Genomic DNA, 24,992 nt, shown 5'->3' with positions numbered 1-24,992 from the left:
CCCCTTCCAGCCAGGCCTCCACAGGGCTGGGATTAACCCCTTCCAGCCAGGCCTTGTTTAACCCCTTCCAGCCAGGCCTTGCTCCTGACACAGGGCTGGCATTAACCCCTTGCAGCCTGCAGCCTGCCCGAGGTTGTGCATGGCTGGGATTTTCCCATAGGAAGTGCTCTGCTCCTCGTGACCTCCTGTCCTCTGGCAGCACAAAGCCCCTCATTGTTCCCATGGGAATGCCAGGGGAGAGCAGGACCTTGGTGTTAGGGCCCATTGTGCAGCTGTTCTCTGAAGGAGCTTGTCTGGAGCCAGGCTCTTGTTTTCCCACCTCTGAAGTCCTGAGGAATGTTCCCTGGCCCCTGCTGAGGAGGGGAGAGCTGCGTTCTGAGCCCTGTGCCTCTCTCCATGCCCTCCCCTTGTGCAGTGTGGGGTTTGGGAGCTGCCGTGGCAGTGAGAGCACTGGGTGAGCACTCACAGCATCCGAGCCCTGAGCCACATCCAGCCAGCTGGGTCGGGACTCTGGAGAGTCATGAGTTTTCATTAATATCTTGTCAAGCCATTTGTAAATATCCATTCTCCATTCTTTAGATAGTACAGTATTATATACTATAATATAGTATATATTATATGCTATAATAGTTTTAGTGTAGTATAATATAGAATAATAATATAGTATAGTATAATAATGTATAATAATATAGTATAGTAATAAATATAGTATAATAATATAGTATACTAATGTAGTGTAATGTAGTATAGTATGGTATAGTATGATAGGATATGATATATCTTTATATATCCTAACATAATTAATATAATATATATCATAATATAATATAATCTATCCTAATATAACAAAATATATAATATTATAACATAATATAACATATAACACAGCTTATTAATATAATATATTGATATGATATATTATATACTATAATAGTTTCAGCATAGTATAATATAGTATAATAATGTAGTATAATAATAAATAGGGCAAGGAAATCCAGCTGCTTCTCTGGGGTGTGAGCAATCCATTATCCATTCTGCATCTGCAGGGAGCTGGGGTTTCCCTGTTCTGGGGTGTCTGTGCTGCTGGCTTTGGGCACTGCTGGTGCAGTGTTTGCAGCCCGTGGATCAGCAGGGTTTGTGCTGGCTCCTTGTTGGGGAGATGAAACAGGAAAGCCTTATCAATATGATTGCCTGGCAAAAGATTTTGAGAATATAGAAACTATAAGCGAGATTGAAATTAAAGCTTTGAGATACCTCAGTTACTGAACAACTGGAAAACAATGGTGTGGCCAGCTGAAGGTGATCCCCTTTTGATGGAACAACACCCTCTGCTTGCAGACAGGCCCAAGGGTCAGAGCAGACCCTACAGCTTGGCAGAAGGCGCCCAAAGAGGAGTTTTTAGGGTTTAAAATGTAACACAGTGTGGTAATGTAGTGATTCTTATAGGCTGTATGGAAATGCTGTAGGATTTGTATCTTGTACTGGATTGGTTAGTGAGAATTAGAATATTCAACACAGACGATTTATTGTATTGCAATGAGAACCTCACTTTCTTACCTTTTTTACTCCCTTACACTCTCACCCTCTCATCCTCTCATCCTCTCTCCCCCTCTCTTCTCTCAGGCCTGCTCTGAGCTGTGGCTGCAGCTCCCAGCAGGGCCCTGCACCCAGGCCCTGTGCAATAAACCCCAAATCCCAGCAGGGCCCTGCACCCAGGCCCTGTGCAATAAACCCCAAATCCCAGCAGGGCCCTGCACCCAGGCCCTGTGCAATAAACCCCAAATCCCAGCAGGGCCCTGCACCCAGGCCCTTTGCAATGAACCCCAAATCCCAGCAGGGCCCTGCACCCAGGCCCTGTGCAATAAACCCCAAATCCCAGCAGGGCCCTGCACCCAGGCCCTTTGCAATGAACCCCAAATCCCAGCAGGGCCCTGCACCCAGGCCCTTTGCAATGAACCCCAAATCCCAGCAGGGCCCTGCACCCAGGCCCTTTGCAATGAACCCCAAATCCCAGCAGGGCCCTGCACCCAGGCCCTTTGCAATAAACCCCAAATCCCAGCAGGGCCCTGCACCCAGGCCCTGTGCAATAAACCCCAAATCCCAGCAGGGCCCCGCACCCAGGCCCTGTGCAATAAACCCCAAATCCCAACAGGGCCCTGCACCCAGGCCCTCTGCAATAAACCCCAAATCCCAGCAGGCCCTGCACCCAGGCCCTTTGCAATAAACCCCAAATCCCAGCAGGGCCCTGCACCCAGGCCCTTTGCAATAAACCCCAAATCCCAGCAGGGCCCTGCACCCAGGCCCTGTGCAATAAACCCCAAATCCCAGCAGGGCCCTGCACCCAGGCCCTCTGCAATAAACCCCAAATCCCAGCAGGGCCCTGCACCCAGGCCCTGTGCAATAAACCCCAAATCCCAGCAGGGCCCTGCACCCAGGCCCTTTGCAATGAACCCCAAATCCCAGCAGGGCCCTGCACCCAGGCCCTGTGCAATAAACCCCAAATCCCAGCAGGGCCCTGCACCCAGGCCCTGTGCAATAAACCCCAAATTCCAAGTCCTGGCTGCAGAGATCTCTCTTCTCTGTCCATCCTGCCCATCCTACCCCCTTTGCTCCTACAGCCCCTCTGCTCTGTGTGAGCTGGGAGCAGCCCAGGGCTGGGGGCACCCCTGTAACCCCTCCCTGTGTCACAGAGTGCTGAGGAGGCACTGCCCTGCCCGCAGCCTCCATTCCTGCCTCACTGGGGTGTTTCCTGAGACCCCATCAAAGGCAGGAATGGTGAATCTGACTCCATGTTCTCAGAAGGCTAAATTACTATTTTATGATCTATAGTATATTAAAGAATACTAAACTAAAGAATACAGAAAGGATGCGGACAGAAAGCTCAAAGATACTAATGAAAACTCCTGACTCCTTCCAGAGTCCCAACACAGCTTGATGATTATTAGTCATTAAGTCAAATTCACATGAATTCAATTCCCATGAAACCAATGAAACAATCGCCTGTTGGTAAACAATGTCCAAACACATTCCAAAGCAGCAAAACACAGGAGAAGCAAACGAGATAATGTTGTTTTCCTTTTTCTCTGAGGCTTCTTAGCTTCCCAGGGGAGAAATCCTGGGCAAGGGATTTTTCCAGAAAATGTGACCGTGACAGGTCAGGATCTGAGCTGGAGCCCAGGGCAGATGTGTCAGTCACAGCAGGAATCTGGGGTGCTCTGATTCAGGTCTAGGCAACATGATGGAGCAAACTCCTGAATGTATTCAAGTGCAAGAAAAGCACTATGGAATGAGGATTTATTTGGGATTTTTCCTTCTGTTTCCCCCCTGCAGGCTGCACTGGCTCAGCTGTGTGTTTTTATTACACTAATGCTAGGCCCTGCTTCCAGAACATTTTGTGGGAAACTGAGGAGTTGTGTGTGCCTAAAGCCCAGGTGACTGTGTGTTAGAAAAGGGACGCTTTCCTACCTTTGTTAGCTTATCCTCTGAGCCCACAGCGGGCTCTGCTGTGTTTCCTGCCCTTGGTGTCCTGGGAGGCTCCTGGGAAGGCTGCAAAGCCTTTCAGGCAGAAATGTCAAGAATTTGGAACATGTAACTATTGTTGAGCGAGATAAAAGCTTTTGTCTGGGGAAAAGTAGCGAGTTTGAGTTGATTTTTACTGCAAAGGGAAGTTCTACATTTCTTCCTTCTGCTGGTCAGCCTTGTTTTTGTGAGAGTGCAGGACACAGGAGCCAGATGGGATTGGGTTTTGCTCCCAGGGACAGGGACAGGAGCAGAGGGAACGGCCTCAGGGTGGAAATTGGGAAATTTCTTCATTCAAGAGAGGTTCAGTGTTGGCAGGGGCTGCCCAGGCAGTGCTGAGTCCCCGTCCCTGCAGGTGTCCCTGGAGGTGGCACTCAGTGCTCTGGGCTGGGGACAAGGTGGCCATGGGGCACAGGGTGGACTCAGGGACCTCGAGGGGCTTTTCCAAGCTCACTGATCCTGGGATCTGTGCTGTGTGTGTGTCTCTTGTACCTGCAGCAAACCAGAAATGTCACCTGTGGCCTGCAAGGTGGGCACATCCCGCTGCCCTCTTGCTTTGTCAAACTTTGTCTTGGGTTTGCAGTCACGCAAGAGGCAGGGAATTCTCCTTTAACATTTGTCCTGCAATCCACGGCTTTATTTTGGCTTGGACAGTCTCCGTTTGCAGAAATGACTTGGAGCAGGAACAATTCCTGCTGTTCACTCCTAGGAGCCGTGTCACAGCAAAAAGCAAATAAAGATGGCAGATTTTAATGTGCAATCCCCCCAAGTGATAAAGAAACACTGGCTTTGGAATGCTCAGTGTTTCCTTACAGAATGCTGCTGTTGGACAGCAGGTGAAGAGAGCAAATAGAGGGTTTTCCTCCTTGAAGGTACCAGGAATTGCTGCCAGTGCTGTGCTCCTCCCCAGAGCGCCTTAGGCAGCTCAGGCTGCTCAGAGAGCCACTTGTGATGTATTTATTGCCACAGGAGCAGCATATCCCTGTTGTTCTTGAGTTCCTCCTGGAACAGGGGTGGTCCAGCCCTGACAGTGAGGTTGAGATCTGCTCAGTCGCTTCACAGCATCAGTAAATAAATCCCAGAGTGGTTTGTGCTGCTAAGGACCTCAGAGCCCACCCAGTGCCACCCCTGCCATGGAGAGGCAGCTTCCATCATCCCAGGGTGCTCCAAGCCCCAGTGTCCAGCCTGGCCTTGGGCACTGGCGAGAATCCAGGGGCAGCCACAGCTGCTCTGGGCACCTGTGCCAGGGACTCACAGCCTCACAGGGAAGGATCCCATCCTGAACACCGACAGCCCTTCCAAAACAAGCTGCTAACGCTGATTTCCCTGTGTTTCTGTCCCAGGTGGAGGCAGTGCCTCCGAGCAGGGCTGCCCACGCTGCTGAGCCCGGGATGGCCCGCAGGTGAGGATGACCCTGACTGAGAGGCTGCGCGAGAGGATTTCGGGGGCGTTCTACAGCCACGGGCTGCTCTGTGCCTCCTACCCCATCCCCATCATCCTCTTCACTGCGCTCTGCATCCTGGCCTGCTGGTGAGTCCTGCCCCGGGGCACGGGGATTGTGAGTCCCCGTGGCAGAGGGAGTGATGACTCTGACTCCGTGCTCTTAGGAGGCTATTTTATTATATTGCAATATGTTAGGATACATTATGATGTATTATATTATCTCATATCTAATATCACATATCATATCATATCTAACATCATATATCAAATAATATATCATATATCGATATGTTATGATATATGTTAATATATATGTTATAATATGAGATATTATGTTACAGTATTATATATTATGTTGTTATGAGATACTATGTTATAATATTGTATATTTTATTATCATCTGAGATATGCTATAATATTATATATTTTGTTACAATATATTCTATTCTATTATTTATATAAGGATATATCATATCCTATCATATCATACCATGCTATATCATACTATACTACATTATACGACATTAGTATAGTATAATGATATACATTATTATACATACATTATTATACTGTATTATACTATACTGAAACTATTATAGTATATAATATATCATGTCAATATATTATATTAATAAGTTATATGTTATGGTATATTATGTTATAATACTATATATTTTGTTATATTAGGATAGATTATATTATATTATGATATATATTATATTAATTATGTTAGGATATATAAAGATATATCATATCCTATCATACTATACCATACTATACTACATTACACTACATTAGTATACTATATTATTATACTATATTTCTTATTATACTATATTATTATACAATATTATACTATACTATATTATTATTCTATATTATAGTATACTAAAACTATTATAGCGTATAATATATACTATATTATAGTATATAATACTATACTATCTAAAGAATGGAGAATGGATATTTACAAATGGCTTGACAAGATATTAATGAAAACTCATGACTCTCCAGAGTCCCGACACAGCTGGCTGTGATTGGTCATTAAGTTAAAACAATTCACATGAAACCAATCAAACAACCACCTGATGGATAAACAATCCCCTAAACCACATTGCAAAGCAGCAAAACACAGGAGAAGCAAATGAGATAATATTATTTTGCTTTTTCTCTGAGGCTTCTCAGCTTCCCAGGAGAAGAAATCCTGAGCAAGGGGATTTTTGCAGAAGAGATGGCAGTGACACAGGGCTGGGCACAGGGGTTCTTGGCAGCATTCGCCCTTCTGGGCCCACCCAGAAGCTCTTTTTAAATTTAGACTTTATTGGTTTTGTCATCTCCTTTTGTGGGACAAAAGAAACAACAGGGATGAGGTGTCTGCATCTGGTTTAGTAAGTAAGAACTAATTGAATGAGTGAAGTGAAGCAATAAATGAGATGAAGGTAACCCTCAAGCACCTGGCAGTGGCCTCCAGAGCCATGAATTAAAAATGGGGAGAAGGAAAGCTGATCTTCCCTTGCATACCTGCCTGTCCTGTTCTGCCTGGAGCCTGCACTCTTCTGTTTCACCCTTGGCGTGCCCATGTGGGAGTGGATTCCCCACTCTCCTTATGGAGCCTAATTGGATCCCTGGTTTGCGGGTGGATATAATTTTACTCCAGGAGTGTCGCACGGGCTCAGAATCCTCTCCAGCAGGGCACTGTGGGGGTGAGCAAGCCCTTGTCCCCAGACCATGCGCACATGTGCATGTACAGTCTGTGTCTTGCAGGGTTTAATTCTCTTGTCTGTTTTGGGTAAAATAAACCCCTTGTGATGATTTGCTCCCTGTTTGTAGGAAAGCTCCGCTGCGTGGGCACAGACACAGGTTTTCCTTTGATTTGGGATGGTGCCAGGGCTGCTTGCACATCTCCGTTAAAAGCCTCAAAGGGAGGATTTTCACAGATGGAAAAGCTCTGGGGTGGCTTCTCCTGGCTGGAACCCTTTGTGGTTGTGAGCAGCAGTGGGGGCATTGCTTGCTGGGTTTTCACTGCTCCACAGGACTCCTTGTACCTTTCAGGGACACTTTTATTGTCAGGTCTCTTGTTCCTATAGATCATGAAGCTCCTACAAAGCCCACCCAAGCGGTTCCTACATTTCTCTGTCTTTGATGTGAAAGATCTCAAAGACAGAGATATCTGGATATATCTTGCTACTTGCAAGATAGCAAGCTCTGTGTTTTGGCTCCAGCCTTGCCAGGAGCAGCTTTCCAGTGGCATTTCTGCGCCTGGAAGCTGCACCCAGCAAAGCCAGGCCAGGGTCCCAGTGTGTCACTGTGTCACCTCAGGAATGGCTTCCAGGGTGGCTCAGGCTCCTCATTCAGCTCTCCCAGGCAGCAAATGCAGAAACTGCTGCAGTGTCAATGTTCACCCACAGAGTGTTGTGTTTGGGAGGGATCAAAACGTGCTTATTCCCTTCTGAAATTCAGGATTTCCTGGAGAGCAGGAGATCTGATTGGGGTCACCAGCTCAGCCCCCTGGGTCAGGGCTTGGGGCTGCCCTGTCAGTGCTCAGAGCAGCTGAGGCTGCAGAGCAGGAGGGTCTTTGGTAGCTGTGGGTTTGTGGGAGCGTCTGCATCCTGAGTGCCAGTGTTTGAGGGCTCTGCAGTGACTGTTCCCTCCAGGCTGCAGAAATCCACCCAGGACACCATCAGTGTGAGGAGTCTGCTTTCTTTGATGGGCTCCTGGGCAAAGCAGAGCCTGGCCCTGGCAGAAAAGGTGGCAAAGGCCTGGTGACAGCCAGGGGAGCAGGAGAACCTCGGCAGAGAGAGAATCCCAGCCTGGCTGAGGCTGAGGGCTCTGGCCCCGTTAGGAGCCGTTTCTGGGGTGTCCCAGCTCCTGCTCGGGGCTGTGTGCATTAACCCCTGATAACGAGGGGTTAATTGTGAGGAGTGGCTTTGCTGATTAGGTCAGAACTATTCTAGAGTGGGTACTGCACCTGCCATGCCGGGGGGTGAGAGTGAAGGGATTGCTGCATCGGTGCGTTGTGCTGCATTGGTGCATTGTGCATGATGCTGCATGGGTGCATTGTGCTGCATTGGGACAGGTGCATTGTGTTGCCTGGAGCCAGTGCATGGTGCTGTCTGGGTGCATTGTTCTGCATGGGAGCTGGTGCATGGTGCTGCATGGGGACTGGTGCATTTTGTTGGATGGGTGCATGCTGCCTGGGTGCTGAGGATGCATTGTGCTGTTTGGCACGGGTCCCCTGATGGAGCCGAGTCGTGTGTGCTCTGTGGGAGCTCTCTCCTCTCTCCTCTCTCCCAGCTGGGTTTCCCTGGTGCATCCCAGCCATCCCTCAGCAGACCCAGCGCAGGGACATCCCAGGAGCAGCCTGAGCCCCAGGGCAGGGTCAGGGCCCAGCAGTGAGGCAGCAGCTCACCCAGGCAGCATTTCTGTGCAGCAGGGCTGGGCAGGGCCCTCAGCTCTGTGTGCAGCTGCCCTGGGACCTGCACAGGGCAGGGAGCTCGCAGAGCCTTGGAATTGTTAAAGCTGGCAAAGGCCTTCAGGTCATGGAGCCCAGGCATTCCCCAGCACTGCCAAGGCCTCCTCTGACCCTTCCATGTTCCCGAAACAGGGTTAGTAAATACAGACATCCCTGCAAACCAGGGTGGGTCTGGTACCCTGAGCTGTCAGAGGTGCCCCAGCCCTGCCTGCTGTGCCTGGCACCAGGGAGAGCTCGTGGAATTCTGCTGCAGACAAATCATCTCAGTTACTGTGGCTTCCCTCCCCTCACACCAGCCAAACCCCGCCGCTCTTGTGTGCAGACAGTTTCAAAAGTGAAATAAAGCACAAGGTCCACAATTTATCCACCAGGGGCTCTGGCCTCAGGCAGGTGAGGGCAGTGCCCATGCAGAGAATAAGGTCAGCACAGAGTCTGCTCTGGTTGTTTTGGGTGCCTTTCCCCTTGGAGGGGTTTGCACAGACCCTGGATTCAATGTCACTGACAGACAAGACACAGCATCTCTGGCTTTGAGAATGAACTAATACCCAAAGCAAAAAATCCTGGGACTCATTCTTACTCTCCAGTCCCAAAGTCTGAAAATCCAGGTTGGTCCCCGCATCAGAGGGGGAGTTTTCTTGTTCTGTTGTAAATCCCCTTGTAGGTGACGCTCATTTTCCTCATCCCACTTGAATAGCTCTGTGTTGGGATCTGCATTTTCCCCTGGAATGGGGGTGTCACCTCATGATGACACTCCATGTTCCTAGAAGGCTAATTTATTATTTTATGTAACTGTATTATATAAAAGAGTGCCATACAGACAAGGTCACCAGCCCAGAGGGGAACAGGTGACACCTGGGGATGTGGCCACTGGGGTAGATATGAAATGCCAGTGTCACTCTGAGGAGCAGCTTCTAGTTCAGGTGAGGATTGCAGATGAGCTAGGTGAGTCTGCAGCAGGTTTAAGGCAATTAAACAGGGGCAAATAATTAATTTGTTGATAACCTGAAGCACAGGTTCTGCTTCAGTTAATCAACAAATTAATTATTTGTTCTGCTCCTGAAGAATGGCAGAACTGGCTGGAACCAGAGCCCCTGGGGAGGTGTTATATGTGTGTAGATGTGTGTGTACAGATTTATTTAGAATTATTTCTGTAAGATTGTATCACTCTTGCACAGCTCTGTACTGTTTGTGGGGTAGCCAGAGGGCCTGAATTAGAGTCAGACTGTTCATGTTCAGATCCCCAGAGAGCAGAGTCCCCTCTGGGCTTCCAGCATGGCTCTGGGGTCAGGTTGTGAGAGGGGAATCTCCTTTCCAGGCAGAATTTGGAGCCCTGTGAGAGGGAAGCAGGGCACAGCCACCACCACTCACTCAGGAACAGGTTGTTGGTGCACTTGCCAAGGCCAAAAAGGCCCTGTTGGTGCCAGGTACGGGCCTTGCCAGCCCCGTGCAGGACCCTGGGGACAGATCCCTCCCTGCTCAGCAGTGCATTCCAGGCTGCTCTGTCCTGCTGGGAGCTGGTTCCATGCCATGGATCAGCTCCTTTCCTGTTCCCTGAGCCGGGCAGCTCCTGCTTCCCTCTGCCCTCAGCGCCTGGAGCTCTCCTGCCCTGCTCCACCCTGGCCCCCTGAGCTGTTTCACACTCTGTCAGTGCTTGGGTGGGCACCTCTGCCTGCTCCCCCTCCTGCTGCAGTGTGTGACCGTGCTCACAGGGCTTGTCAGGTGAGGGAAGAGACGGGAATGTTGGCTCCATGTTCAGAAGGCTTGATTTATTAGTTTATGGTATATGTATTGCATTAAAACTATACTAAAAAAATAGGAGGCGAGTCCCAAACCAGCAGGGCCAGGCTCGCACAAGGAGCCCCTTTCCCCTCCACGCTGAGCCATGGACCAGGGCTGAGAGCTCAGAGAGAATCCAGAGTCCCCTCCTGCTCTGGTCCCACAGCAGAGCTGCTCATCCCACCTGGGGTGAATCTGAACTGACTGCACAGTCAGACCAAATCTGAATTAAATCTGAACTGATTCCACAATCAGACTGAATTGAATTAAATCTGACTCCACAGTCAGACCAGATCTGAATTAAATCTGAACTGACTCCACAATCAGACCAAATCTGAATTAAATCTGAGCTGATTCCACAGTCAGACTAAATCTGAGCTGACTCCACAATCAGACCAATTGAATTATATTAGAATATATAAGGATATACCATATCCTATCATATCATACCATACTATATCATACTATAGCGTACTATACTACATTATACTACATTATTATATTATTATACTATACTAAACCCAATACAGTATATAATATATACTATATTATAGTATATAATACTATGCTATCTAAAGAATAGAGAAAGGATACAGACAGAATTTTCCGATTGAAAATGGTTCAAATTCTACAAGAACATTTATTTTGACTCCTCCCAGCTCACGGGTGACTCACAGGGAATACCCCTCTGCAGAAGCACCTTCTGTGAATCTCAAGTGCTTTCCTTGGATTTCTGGACACAGCTGCCGACACTGAAATCATTTAGGGAGAAAACAATTCCTCCTCAATCATCTGTGGAACGTGCTCTGCTTTGTTTATCACTTATGCTTGGTCTTATTGTTCCTTTTCTCTTCCCTGCCCTTGCTGAAGGAAATGCTAATAATTAGAGGTATTTCTGTCAGAGCAATAAAGAGCAAATCTGACAAGCTTGGCTTCTGATTTCCTTGTTCTTTTCCAGCTGTTTGTTGTTCTCTCTGAAGCCTTGTGTTTAGATGCTGCTTGTTCCTCCACGGCCTTTGATGATCCAAGCAATCCCTAATGAAGGGGGCAGAGCCTTGCAGGAGAACAATTCCAAGGCCTTTCTCTTTATTGTGTCAGTATTGCCACAAGATTCATCTCCAAACAGGAAAATATATCAGGAATTGTAGGGCCACAAAAAGACTGAAGTTCTGATCTCCAGTTCAGTTTGGTGCTGACAGTTCAGATCCACTGTGGATCTCTGTGTGTCAGCAGCCCTGCTTTTCCCACCAGTTCCATTCTGATTTGCTTTTAGCCGCTTTTGAGAACATTTGGGGGCAAAAATCTGATTCTAAACTCTCTGTAACCTCATTTTCTCAATTTCTGAGTAATTCAAAGTCTCTGTTGTAGGACAGGAGCTACAATCACCAGAGGTTGTGGTGGCAAAGCAGCAAGAAGATCAAGATTTCACAGTTTTGGTGTTTCACTGCTGCTCTTAAAAGTGCTTTGAGGACCAAAGAAGCTAATGACATGTTTTGGAAATAGTTTGAATTTAAATGAGGAAGAGCAGAGGGCTATAAAGGCTTTGGGGCAGGGAAGCAGCCACTGGAACAAGGGAGTGTCTGTGCTTTGGGTGGGATGCACAGGTACTGAGCCATGGCCATGCTGAGTGGCTTTGCCACAGCCAGCTGGGATGGAGGAATCCAGGAGAGGCCCTGCAAGGTCTGCCCTTCTCCTCTCCCAGGGCTTTTCCATCCCTGTCCAAGGGAGGAGGACTCTGGGATAGCAGTGTGTCCCATGGAAGCCAAAGCCCTCTCTCTGTGCCTCCTGTCCTGCACAGCTTGGCTTGCCAAAGTGGGCCTGCTCATTTGTTTAACTACTACTACTACTATTTATATTTATATCATTATTATTACTTTTATTACTATTGTTTTATTATTAATTATAATAATTATTATCGTTGTTATTAAAAGTACTATTATCATTATCATTGTCGTTATTATTGCTTTATAAAGTAATATGAATTACTGCTTTAATTATTATTATTCATACCACCAGGACAAAATTACTTCAGCATTTAGACCTCAGCCTTGGGGCAGGGCTACCATTCTGGGGACGCATTCAGATATTTCAGGAAACATTGAATTTGTTCTGCCTGTAAGAGTGTCCATGACCCTGCACAGTGAGCATTGCCTGGTTGTGTCCCCCCAGCTCGCCCCTGCTGAAGCTGCCTCTGCCAGGGACGGGCCCCGTGGAGTTCAGCACCCCCCTGAAGGACTACGCTCCCCCCGGGGAGCAGGGGGCGCAGCCTGGGGAGCCCGGGGAGCGCCCCGACTGGGTGAGTGTGCTGGGGACATCGTGGGGACATCGTGGGGACACTGGGGACACTGGGGAGGGACACAGCCCCTGGGGAGCGCCCCGACTGGGTGAGTGTGCTGGGGACATCGTGGGGAAACTGGGGACATGGGGAGGGACACAGCCCCCGGGGAGCACCCCGACTGGGTGAGTGTGCTGGGGACATGGGGACACTGGGGACACTGGGGACATGGGGAGGGACACAGCCCCCGGGGAGCGCCCCGACTGGGTGAGTGTGCTGGGGACATGGGGACATTGTGGGGACACTGGGGACATGGGGAGGGACACAGCCCCCGGGGAGCGCCCCGACTGGGTGAGTGTGCTGGGGACATGGGGACATCGTGGGGACACTGGGGACACTGGGGAGGGACACAGCCCCCGGGGAGCACCCCGACTGGGTGAGTGTGCTGGGGACATGGGGACATCATGGGGACACTGGGGAGGGACACAGCCCCCGGGGAGCGCCCCGACTGGGTGAGTGTGCTGGGGACATCATGGGGACATGGGGACACTGGGGACATGGGGACACTGGGGAGCAGGGAATGCAGCACGGGGAGCGTCCCGACTGGGTGAGTGTGCTGGGGACATGGGGACATCATGGGGACACTGGGGAGCAGGGAGCGCAGCCTGGGGAGCCCAGGGAGTGCCCCGACTAGGTGAGTGTGCTGGGGACATGGGGACACTGAGGACACTGGGGAGGGACACAGCCCCCGGGGAGCGCCCTGACTGGGTGAGTGTGCTGGGGACATCATGGGGACATTGGGGACATGGGGAGGGACATGGTCCTGCTGGGGACACTGGGGAGGGGACACGGCCCTGCTGGGCTGCCCAGCACCCGGTGGCCCAGAGCAGCTGGGGCTGCCCCTGCATCCCTGGCAGTGCCCAGGCCAGGCTGGGCAGGCTTGGAGCACCTGGGACAGTGGAGGTGTCCCTGCCATGGCAGGGGTGGCACTGGGCGGCTCTGAGGTCCCCACAGCACAAGCAGAGAACCAGACTCCCTTTGTTCTTGCCTGCTGAGTCCTGTCGTGTTCCACCTCTGATTTGGGAAGGGAGAGCAGAGTCTGGCAGAGCCCTTCTGTGGTAGGAAGGAAATGATGAATGTGACTCCGTGTTCTTAGAAGGCTGATTTATTATTTTATGTTACTATATTATATAAAAGAATGCTGTACTAAAACTATATTAAAGAATACAGAAAGGATATTTACAGAAGGTTTAACAAGTTACTAATAAAAACTTGTGACTCTCCAGAGTCCCAACACAGCCTGACTGTGATTGGCCATTAAGTAAAAATAATTCACATGTTGGACAAACAATCTCCAACCACATTCCAAAGCAGCAAAACACAGAGAAGGAAATGAGATAATATGGTTTTCCTTTTTCTCTGAGGCTTCTCAGCTTTCCAGGAGAAGAAATCCTGGGCAAGGGGATTTTTCCAGAAAATATGGCAGTTATGGGGTTTTAGTTGTTGGTTTTTTTTGGGTTTGAAGGCATTTGAGATGGTATCTTATGTTTGGACTCAAGTGTTGATTATTTTTTCTTAGTAAAACAGTTTTATTACTGTGAGTTTGGCAGTTTTTTATTAGAAGGCACAAAATAGTTAACAATTTTTTGTTACAAGGTTTTTAAGACTAAACTATTTAATTAAGAGCTGACAGATTATTTTTTTTAACTTAATAATCGATTTTAAAGAGCTTGCATTGCAGACTTTTTTTGTTAATTACAAAATGCTATTTAAAGAAGGAGGAAGAAGTGTGAAGAAGAAACTTAGGGTAACATTCTGTGTTTTCTATTTTGTTTTTATTTACAATATACTAAAAATCTTAAATTTCTCACTAAGTGATATACTTACGCTACTCTCTATAATTTATTTTACACTCTTGTGGATTCCAGTCTATCTTGAAGTTTAGGAAACTTTCTCTATGAATGAGAGTCAGAGTCAGTGCTCCTCCCAGAGCAGACAGAGAAATATTTTTGGTGCTTTGGGTTTCCACATGGCAAAGGGGTTTTTCAGAAAATATGGCAGTGACACCGTTCCTGCTCTGGTTCTCTGGGAGCTCCCCAGTTGTGGGAATGCTTAAAACCAGAGGGGTTTAGGAAGGTATATCTAGTGAGATATTACGAAGTTCTAAGTAATTTTCCAATTGAGTTTTCAATTATTATCTTTTTAGCACTCACTAAATATATTTTCTGTATTCTTTAGTGTAGTATCACGTAGTTATACTATATTATATCACTTTATTATACTATATTATACTATGTATACTATATTCTTTACTATAATATGATATAATAAAGTAATAAATGAGCCTTCTGAGAACATAGAGTCAGATACATCATTCTCTCCCCTCGTCAGGGTTGTCCACATTTACAATAACAGACAAAGCTGATACAGAGATTCTGTCATTAGAAGGTATGAAAAGACACTTTTTTATTACAAATCTACAGTTTTATAGAAACAATGGTGGACTTAAAACTTGATTGGTGTAGCCATGATATTTTCTGAAAAATCCCTTTGCCAGAATTTTTCTCCTGAGAAGCTGAGAAGCCTCAGAGGAAAAGGAAAACAATAATTATCTGCTGCTCTGGGATGCAAGGAGGTGCATCTGTGATTGGTCCATGTTGGTTGTTTCTAATGAATGGCCAATCACAGTCAGCTGACTCAGACTCTCTGAGAGTCACAAGCTTTTGTTATCATTTTGTTATCATGCCTCTTCTTTCTTTGCAAGCCTTCTGATGAAATCCTTTCTTCTATTCTTTAGTATGGTTTAATATATCAATATTAAACTGTACTAATATTAATATTAGTATAGTTTAATATATCAATATTAAATATATTATTAAATAATATCAATATATCAATATTAATATATCAATATTAAATATTGATCTATCAATATATAAAATTTAATATATCAATATTGATATTAATATAGTTAATTAAACTATACTATAGTAAACTAGTAAACTATACTAATAGTATAGTTAAACTATAGACTGTAAACTATACTAATATTAAACTATAATATCAAACCATACTAATATTAATATTAGTATAGTTAAATATATAATTTTCTTCTAATATAATATATATCATAAAATAATAAATCAGCCTTCTGAAACATGGAGGCAACATTCTCATCTCTTTCCTCATCATGGGATCAGTGTGGACACCACCACAGATTGGTTTTTAGGAATCTTCGGGCAAACTACGACTAGCACACTCTGGAGAGTCATATCTGTAAACAGAGTTACAGAGAGAGAGATAATAATTGCTTTAATTCTTTCTCTGAGGAGACTTCCCAGGAGGACCCTGGGGCAGCTGTGTGTGTCTGTGTCTGTGTGTGTGATCAGCCACGGCCTGACCCTGCCCCGTGTCCCCGCAGTACGTGGGTGCCCCCGTGGCCTACATCCAGCAGATCTTTGTCAAGGCCACCGTGTCCCCGTGGCAGAAGCAGCTGCTGGCCGTGGACGCGTTCCGCTCGCCGCTGGGCCGCGTCTTCCCGCTGGTGGAGGAGATCAGGAACCACGCCCTGAGGGACAGGTGAGCCCGGGGCTGCTGGGGCACACCTGCCTGCTGCTGTCACCAGTATTGCACATGGCACAGGCATTGGCTCGTCTGGCTGCTGAACCCAGCAGTGGCACTGGGGTGTGTCACCCCACAGACACTTTTGGCTGTGGGTGTGTGGTGTTTCACCCCACAGACACTTTTGGCTGTGGGTGTGTGGTGTTTAACCAGAGACACTTTTGGCTGTGGGATGTGTGGTGTTTCACCCCACAGACACTTTTGGCTGTGGGTGTGTGGTGTTTCACCCCACAGACACTTTTGGCTGGCTGGGTGTGTGGTGTTTCACCCCACAGACACTTTGGGCTGGCTGGGTGCTGCAGCTGGGCCTGTGGGGACAAGGCCAGGCCCGCAGGAGCTCTGGTGGTGCTGGGATGGAGCTTCCCCCCATAACAGGGGCTGCTCCTCAGGTTTCCCTCTGTGGAGAAGCTTTAAGGCAATGATGAAGGAAAGGAGTCAGTTCTGATGGAGGGTTTGGATCCAGAGCTTTATTCTGGCCCACAGGCCTCTGAATGCAGCACCAGCTCCAACAGAACTCCCTGAGCCCGTGGTTGCTCACTCTTTTACCCGGGGGAGGGAAGGAGGGAAGGGATAGGGAGCCACCAGCCAGGTACAAGGGACAAAGGACACCTGGATGGCCCAGTGCCCCCGAGGGGTAGAGGGCATCCTTTGGATCTGCCCAATCACTCTGGAATGCCAGGACGGACAGACAGTGCTGGGAGGGGAAAGGAGAGGTGGCTGACACACCTGGGAGGGAATTGTCAGGGGAGGAACCCAGGGGTTCTGGGGTAAACCCTGAAATCACAGCAACACCTGGCCGCAGAGGGCTGCCCCAGGGCTGGGCAGGAGCTGGTAGTGTCCTACAGGTGGGATCCATCCTGCACGTGGGGCAGCTCACACCTGTGCTGGAGCATTCCCTGTGAAATGCTCAGGAATTCTCTGTTCAGAGCCCAGAGGGGCCTGTGAGGTGGTACAGGTGTCTCAGAGTGCCCTCACCACCACTCCAGCTCCACATCACAGGGGCTTCTGGGCCACTGCTGCAATCTCCTGCTGAGGAACCTTCTCCTGGCTTTCTTTGGCTGTTTTTAGGACCAGTTTGTACCTGCTTTGCTTTATCCTGTTGCAGCCTTTGTACAACAGCAGCTTTCCTCAGCTCCCAGGAGTTTCCAGGGCAGCTCCCCCTGCCCAGCCCTGCCCCTTGATTGTTAAAATCCAAACAGAAAGCTCTGAAGCCAAAAAGAAAAAAGCCAAACAGAAGGCTCACAGGTGACAGGCTCAGCACTCCAGGTGCCATCCTGGTCCTGCTGGTGGCAGTGGGACATTCCTGAAGGTGGGAGAGCAGAGCCACACACAGATTGTCAGGGGAGTCCCACTTTTGGGGTGTTTTCCATGGAAAGGCTTTTCCTGAAACCTCTCTGAGATCACAAGTCTGTTTTTTGTGCCCACTCACATCAGTTTTGCACAATAAGAGGTGATTTATTAATGTCCCCATGTCCCCTCTGTACTTTACAGCTGACAAGACCCCACCTGGAAACAGAAATTCTTTCTTACTCCCATGTGGGGTCTTTATCTTTGTGCTGTTAACAGAAAGGGAATTAAATTCGTCATTTAATGATGAATTTAGCTGATGATTTGTCCTTTTGGGGACCCCTCCTTCACCCCCAGCTGCTGCCCTCGGAGGTCATGTTTCAGAAATGCCATTTTTGCTTTTCAGATTTCCTCAGTTTTCCCCTCCCTGGCAGCTCCCCCAGCCTTGGCACTGACCTTGTGGCCGTGTTCTCTCCCCCTTATCCTGTGGGATAATCATTGTTGCCAATTCCAGGCAGAAACAACGAGCTCCCAGGCCTGTGCTGTGCTCTCATTATCTCCCTTGTCTTCTCATTGTATTCTCATTATCTCCCCTGGCATTGCCCTTGATGAGCACTGATGCAACACAGAAACAAAATTATTACTTTTGTTATTATTCTTCACACCACCAGGAGAAAATTACTTCAGCATTTAGACCTAAACCTTGGGGCAAGGTTACCTTTTTGGGGATGCATCCAGATATTTCAGGAAACATCTAATTTTGAGATAAAGTCTGCAATTACCTCAAAAGTCATAATGAAGTTCTTGTTTGTTGCCGGTAACAAAGCTGAGAGGAATAATTTTTTTACATGCAAACTGGCTTGTTTTGTGTTCTATTTTCTATTCTTTTCTATTCTGTTATGTATCTTTGATATTATTTTATATTCCAGGAGGGAGCTGCAGGTTGTTAAGTGTCCCTGGGCAGGTGTAGGTGTTAAGGGTACCCTGGGTGTGTTTCCACTGGCTGCACTGATCTGTGTAAAGGTCAGGAGTGCCCTGGGTCTGTGCCTTGCCCCAGCTGTGGGTTTGGTGTCACTGTGCACCCTCAGCATCCCCCAGGGACAGGGATGGCAGCCTGGAATGGCCCTGGCCTTATCTGCAGCATGAGCTCTTATCTCTGCCACATTCCGGAGCTGATAAAATCCAAACCGGGGTCATCTGCTCCTCCTGGAGCCATCCCTGCATTCCTGTAATGTTCACCCCCAAAGCTTTGGTCCCCATAAACACCATTTTTTGGAAGTGTGTTTTCCATTGCTGTCCTTGAGCCTTGTCCAGGTGTCCTGCCGTGAGCCACAGGGTGCACATTGTGCAGGGAGTGTTCCAAAGGCAGATCAGCATTTCTGAATGGCTGTGCTCGTTGTTTGTAGTTATCATAGGAGGAATCTCTTCTGGAGAGGGACCTTTCAGAGGCTGCAGTTCATTTGCCATCCTGAAGCACCTTCCTGAGATGGGCCAGAGCCAAGCAGGCCTTTAGCCTCAGACTTTGGCAGCAGTTTGAATTTAAGGACTCCCTCTGGCCCACGTGCTCTGGTGATGGCAAACGACATGTCTTTATAAAGTGAATTATTTATTAAACAGACAGGAAATCACAGATGGAAGGTGTTCATCACAAACGCTCCCCAGTACAAAACTGAAGAAGTGCCAGTAGGTTAGGGCATAACTTACTTATTTACAACATAAACACTGCAGATGTGGAGGTGCCTGTGTTAAAGCTGGCAAAGGAATCTGGATGGATGGATGGATGAATGGATGATGGATGGATGGATGGATGGATAATTAGATAGATGATAGATATATAGATTAAATATATTGATAGATAATAGATGGATGGATGGATGGATGGATAGATAGATAGATAATAGATAGATGTAGATATGGATACATAATGATTACTGATAAATAAAAAGCTACAGTGACAAGGTATAGCATTAAGTGCAGAGTGTTCATGGTAGCTGAGGACAACCCAAACAAGTAATTTTACCTGTATTGTTACCAGTCTGTGTGGATGAGGATGTTCCCCTCATGTTAAAATCATAGGAAAGGTGGGATGCAACTGAGGATGCAAGAAAAGCTCCTGGAGTTGATTTCTCAGTTGCAGTGATTGGAGGAGTTGGGTGATGGGTCAGTGACTCCCCTTACATTCACAGTTCTTAGCCCAGTGCTCCTCAGTGAAGTTCAGCATTTCACGTGTCCTTGCTCACCATGTCAAGTGTTAGATACTTCTAACCTGACCAATAACCTGGCCAAATGTGTGTGTAGCACAGAACAATCTGGTTGTAGCCACAGAGGATCACAGCTGGGATGAAACTCAAATTGTTCCCACCTGCTGCAATGGGGAATCTCATACCTTACCCCAAGGAGATGGGAAGAGGTGCACAAAGCTGATTCCAGAGTCGTATGAAAATTCAAGTTACATTCAGGGGAAATGTTTTCCACCCCCTGTGACAGCCGGAGTGAAGAGATGAGCATTGTGAAGCAATGACTCATATCCACTGCAAAACCACTGGCACAGACCATAGCAAATATTAATCCAAACAGCTGAAAGCTCAAATGCTCTGGTACCTTAGCAATAATGAGCAAGATTTCACCACTGTGCAGATCTGGGCTGTCAGTCCTACCAGAGGGAGCATCACTCCAGCTGGAGGAAGGCCTCTGGAAAATAAATTTGGTGTGAAATTCTCATTTTTCCTTTTTCCTTTGCAGTCTCTGTTGGGAGCTGTTGGGGTGGCTGACAGATCAGGGTGCTGTGCAATTAAGGACATTGTTCTGTAAGAGCCTGAATTAGGGATGTGGGACTGCAGGGGCTCTACAAAATGCAGTTTATTGTATACAAAGTGCAGTTTATTCCATCCAAGAGTCCAGGCTTGTGGGTGACAGAGCTGTGCCTACAGCTGTCAGCAGGCAGGCCTGGAGACCCTTTGGTTTTGGTTACATTGCATTTTATAATTTTCTTTTGGTTACAATGCATTATATACTTTTCTTTTGGTTACAATGCATTATATACTTTCCTTTGCTGAGCATCTTCATACAGCACAACCAATCTATACCTTAACTTTTACCTATAGCCTATCATAACTACTGTAATTACTTTATTCATGTTACTGTTCTCCAATCACTAAAAGTTAGTAGATTACAGTTTAAGCTAGAAGTTGTTTTTCAGTTTTCTTGCAGTGGAAAATTCTGAGACTTTTTTTCTATTTGCAACTTTGCTGACTTGTTTGCCAGTGCTATCTTTCTGCTTGGTAAAAACTTCTTGTTTGAGGTGGGTTTATCCTTTGCTCTAAGCCATAAAAACCCCTTCTAACTAACATACACTTTGCCTCCTTGGTTATCCAGTGAGACTGGCCCAGCAATTCTTTTCTTCTATATCAAAACTTGCTTCCATCTCTATTCCTCCATCAGGTTGCACATTCCAAAATCTTTCTGCCAAGCACACACATCTGTGAGACATTCTTGTCAAACTTCCATCCTTCCCAAGAGTTCTGAACGTAACCATGCAGTGATTGTCACCGCAGAGCTCCTCAGTGCTGCAGCTTCTGCCACAGCAGCTGGGTCAGTGCAGTGCTCCCTGTGCCCAGAGCTTCTTTATTCATTCCCTGCAGTCTGTCAGTGACTCCATGGGTCAGTGCAGTGCTCCCTGTGCCCAGAGCTCCTTTATTCATGCCCTGCAGTCTGTCAGTGACTCCATGGGTCAGTGCAGTGCTCCTGTGCCCAGAGCTTCTTTATTCATTCCCTGCAGTCTGTCAGTGACTCCATGGGTCAGTGCAGTGCTCCTGTGTCCAGAGCTTCTTTATTCATTCCCTGCAGTCTGTCAGTGACTCCATGGGTCAGTGCAGTGCTCCTGTGTCCAGAGCTCCTTTATTCATTCCCTGCAGTCTGTCAGTGACTCCATGGGTCAGTGCAGTGCTCCTGTGCCCAGAGCTCCTTTATTCATTCCCTGCAGTCTGTCAGTGACTCCATGGGTCAGTGCAGTGCTCCTGTGTCCAGAGCTTCTTTATTCATGGCCTGCAGTCTGTCAGTGACTCCATGGGTCAGTGCAGTGCTCCTGTGCCCAGAGCTCCTTTATTCATGCCCTGCAGTCTGTCAGTGACTCCATGGGTCAGTGCAGTGCTCCCTGTGCCCAGAGCTTCTTTATTCATTCCCTGCAGTCTGTCAGTGACTCCATGGGTCAGTGCAGTGCTCCTGTGTCCAGAGCTTCTTTATTCATTCCCTGCAGTCTGTCAGTGACTCCATGGGTCAGTGCAGTGCTCCTGTGCCCAGAGCTTCTTTATTCATTCCCTGCAGTCTGTCAGTGACTCCATGGGTCAGTCCCTGCCTGTGCAGTGCTCCCTGTGCCCAGAGCTCCTTTATTCATTCCCTGCAGTCTGTCAGTGACTCCATGGGTCAGTCCCTGCCTGTGCAGTGCTCCCTGTGCCCAGAGCTCCTTTATTCATTCCCTGCAGTCTGTCAGTGACTCCATGGGTCAGTGCAGTGCTGCTGTGCCCAGAGCTTCTTTATTCATGCCCTGCAGTCTGTCAGTGACTCCATGGGTCAGTGCAGTGCTCCTGTGCCCAGAGCTCCTTTATTCATTCCCTGCAGTCTGTCAGTGACTCCATGGGTCAGTGCAGTGCTCCTGTGCCCAGAGCTCCTTTATTCATTCCCTGCAGTCTGTCAGTGACTCCATGGGTCAGTGCAGTGCTCCTGTGCCCAGAGCTCCTTTATTCATTCCCTGCAGTCTGTCAGTGACTCCATGGGTCAGTGCAGTGCTCCTGTGCCCAGAGCTCCTTTATTCATTCCCTGCAGTCTGTCAGTGACTCCATGGGTCAGTGCAGTGCTCCTGTGCCCAGAGCTCCTTTATTCATTCCCTGCAGTCTGTCAGTGACTCCATGGGTCAGTGCAGTGCTCCTGTGCCCAGAGCTCCTTTATTCATGCCCTGCAGTCTGTCAGTGACTCCATGGGTCAGTGCAGTGCTCCTGTGCCCAGAGCTGCCTTTATTCATTCCCTGCAGTCTGTCAGTGACTCCATGGGTCAGTGCAGTGCTCCTGTGCCCAGAGCTGCCTTTATTCATGCCCTGCAGTCTGTCAGTGACTCCATGGGTCAGTCCCTGCCTGTGCAGTGCTCCCTGTGCCCAGAGCTGCAGTTTCCGGGGGTGTCCGTGCCCGTCCCTGGTTTGCGGGGTGCCCCGGCCCGGTGAGCCGCGGCGTTACCGGAGTCGCGGTTCGGTGCAGTTCCGGCCGCCGCCACACGAGGGCGCCCTGGGGCGGCCGGGCCCGCTGGTTGGGAGCAAAACACGGACTGGAGCCGGGGTGTGAAGCGGAGCCTCCATCGGGGGCTCCTGGTGCTGTTAGAACCCAGAGCCACCCTGAACATCGGATCAGAACCCACAGAACACCGGATTTGAACCCATAGAACATTGGGTTAGAACCCAGAGAACATCGGGTCAGAACCCACAGAACACTGGGCCAGAACCCACAGAACACCAGGTTAGAACCCAGAGAACATCAGGTCAGAACCCACAGAACATCGGGTCAGGACCCACAGCCACCAGAACAGAACCCACAGAACACTAGGTTATAACCCACAGAACATCGAGTCAGAACCCACAGAACACCACGTTAGAACCCAGAGAACACTGGGTCAGACTCCAGAGAGCACTGGGTCAGAACCCACAGAACATCAGGTCAGAACCCATAGAACACTGGGTTAGAACCCACAGAACACTGGGTCAGACTCCAGAGAACACTGGGTTAGAACCCACAGACCATCGAGTCAGAACCCAGAGAACACTGGGTCAGAACCCACTGAATGTCGGGTTAGAACCCACAGAACATCAGGTCAGAACCCACAGACCATCGGGTCAGAACCCACAGCTACCTGAACATCAGGTTAGAACCCAGAGCCACCCGAACGTCGGGTCAGAACCCAGAGAACACCGGGTCAGAATCCAGAGGACATCGGGTTTTAACCCACAGAAAATTGGATCAGAACCTACAGAACATCAGGTCAGAACCCACAGAACACTGGGTCAGAACCCACAGCCACATTAACACTGGGTCAGAACCCACAAGAACACTGGGTCAGAACCCACAGGACACGGGGTCAGAACCCACAGAACATTAACACCGGGTCTCAGCTGCCCTCGGAGCCACAGGCACCACCTCAGGCTGGGCTGCCCTCAGCATGGCTGGCTTTGCCCCTGTCAGCTGCCCTGAAATCATCAATTTTGTCATCTGGAGCTGTTCAGAGAGACACAGGGCTCAGGAGAGCTCATGAAACCTGTTGGTCCATAGCAGTTATTTATTATATTTATTATATTTATATATATGTGTGTATAGATATATAGATTGTGAAAAACACCAATCACTTGTGTTAAAATTCTAAAGTTTATTAGTAATAAAATAGCAATAAAATAATAATAAGAATAGTAATAAAATTAGGACAGTAAGAGACAATAAAAAGCAAAGAATTACAGATGTCTGGGTGCCTGGCACTCTGCCACAAAGCGCCCCTTGCCAACAAAGGATTAACCTTTAAAAGCAATAGCCTCTTGCATATTCATAGATCTCATACATGATTCAAACATTCCTTTCAAACCAGGGTGTTTCTGCTTAATTTCAGCTTCCTCCCCCATCTTGTAAATCAGTTTTCTTGGTCCCTCAAAGTCTGGGCTTTCCCAATAAGGTGGCAATAATTCTTCTCTTGGGATCTTGGTGTCTGTGCTGTTATCTCTATACAAAGAATTTCTTGATTCTTTTCCATTCCTTGAGCTAGTTACAAAAAAAGTATCTTACATCACATAGTTTCTATTTTAATGTTATGCTATAGCTTAAAAACAATATTTACCACAATACTTAAAGAGATTAATACAGCACTGCTTAAACGAGATTAATACAGAAAAACTTTCCAAAAGAACATATACAGTATTAATTTTAATATTTGCAAAGAGCCACTCATATCATATGCATTTTTCACATAGATATATATAATGATTTAGATATATATAGATATATATAGGGTCTATATCATTATATATATATGATATAGAGATATATATAGTATGTATATATAAATATGTATATATTTATATATTAAATTATTATATACACATTATATAAATTTTATATATTGTAAATTATACATATACATATAATGTATATTTATATATATACACATTATATAAATGTAATTAGATATATATATCTATTTAAAAAATTATATTATATATATATCTATATGATATAGATATACATAATGATTACTGATAAAAAAAGTTAGAGTGACAAGGTCTAGCATTAAATCCAGAACATTCATAGTAGCTGAGGGCAATCCAAACAAATAATTTTACTTGTATTGATGTAGATTGAGGTACATATACAAACACACATATAAAATAAATAATATCTTATTTATTTATTTATTTATTGTACTTATGTCTGATTATTTATATTGTAATTTATTATATTTATATAATATTGTAATTTATTATATTTATTATAATATGATATTTATATTGTAATTTATTATATTTATATTGTAATTTATTATATTTATTATAATATGATATTATTATAAATATAATAA

General features: G+C 47.0%; 1 protein-coding gene across 1 annotated transcript in view; it reads left to right on the top strand.

Annotated features, from left to right (window-relative positions):
• The window catches only part of SCAP (SREBF chaperone), a 59,812-nt gene that overhangs the window by 9,161 nt on the left and 25,659 nt on the right, over positions 1-24,992 (top strand). The window contains exons 2-4 of the mRNA XM_054273153.1: positions 4,863-5,049; positions 12,380-12,506; positions 15,907-16,064. Coding sequence (XP_054129128.1) covers positions 4,928-5,049; positions 12,380-12,506; positions 15,907-16,064 — 407 coding nt within the window. The 5' untranslated portion in view covers positions 4,863-4,927. The remainder of the gene's footprint in view (positions 1-4,862; positions 5,050-12,379; positions 12,507-15,906; positions 16,065-24,992) is intronic.

This window comes from Melozone crissalis, unplaced genomic scaffold (assembly GCF_028551555.1).
Source record: "Melozone crissalis strain CALT ecotype California unplaced genomic scaffold, PUWL_Pcris_2 ptg000016l_1, whole genome shotgun sequence".
Taxonomy (NCBI): domain Eukaryota; kingdom Metazoa; phylum Chordata; class Aves; order Passeriformes; family Passerellidae; genus Melozone; species Melozone crissalis.
The sequence above is the reverse complement of the archived record's forward strand: the minus strand, read 5'-3'. Positions and strand labels throughout refer to the sequence as shown.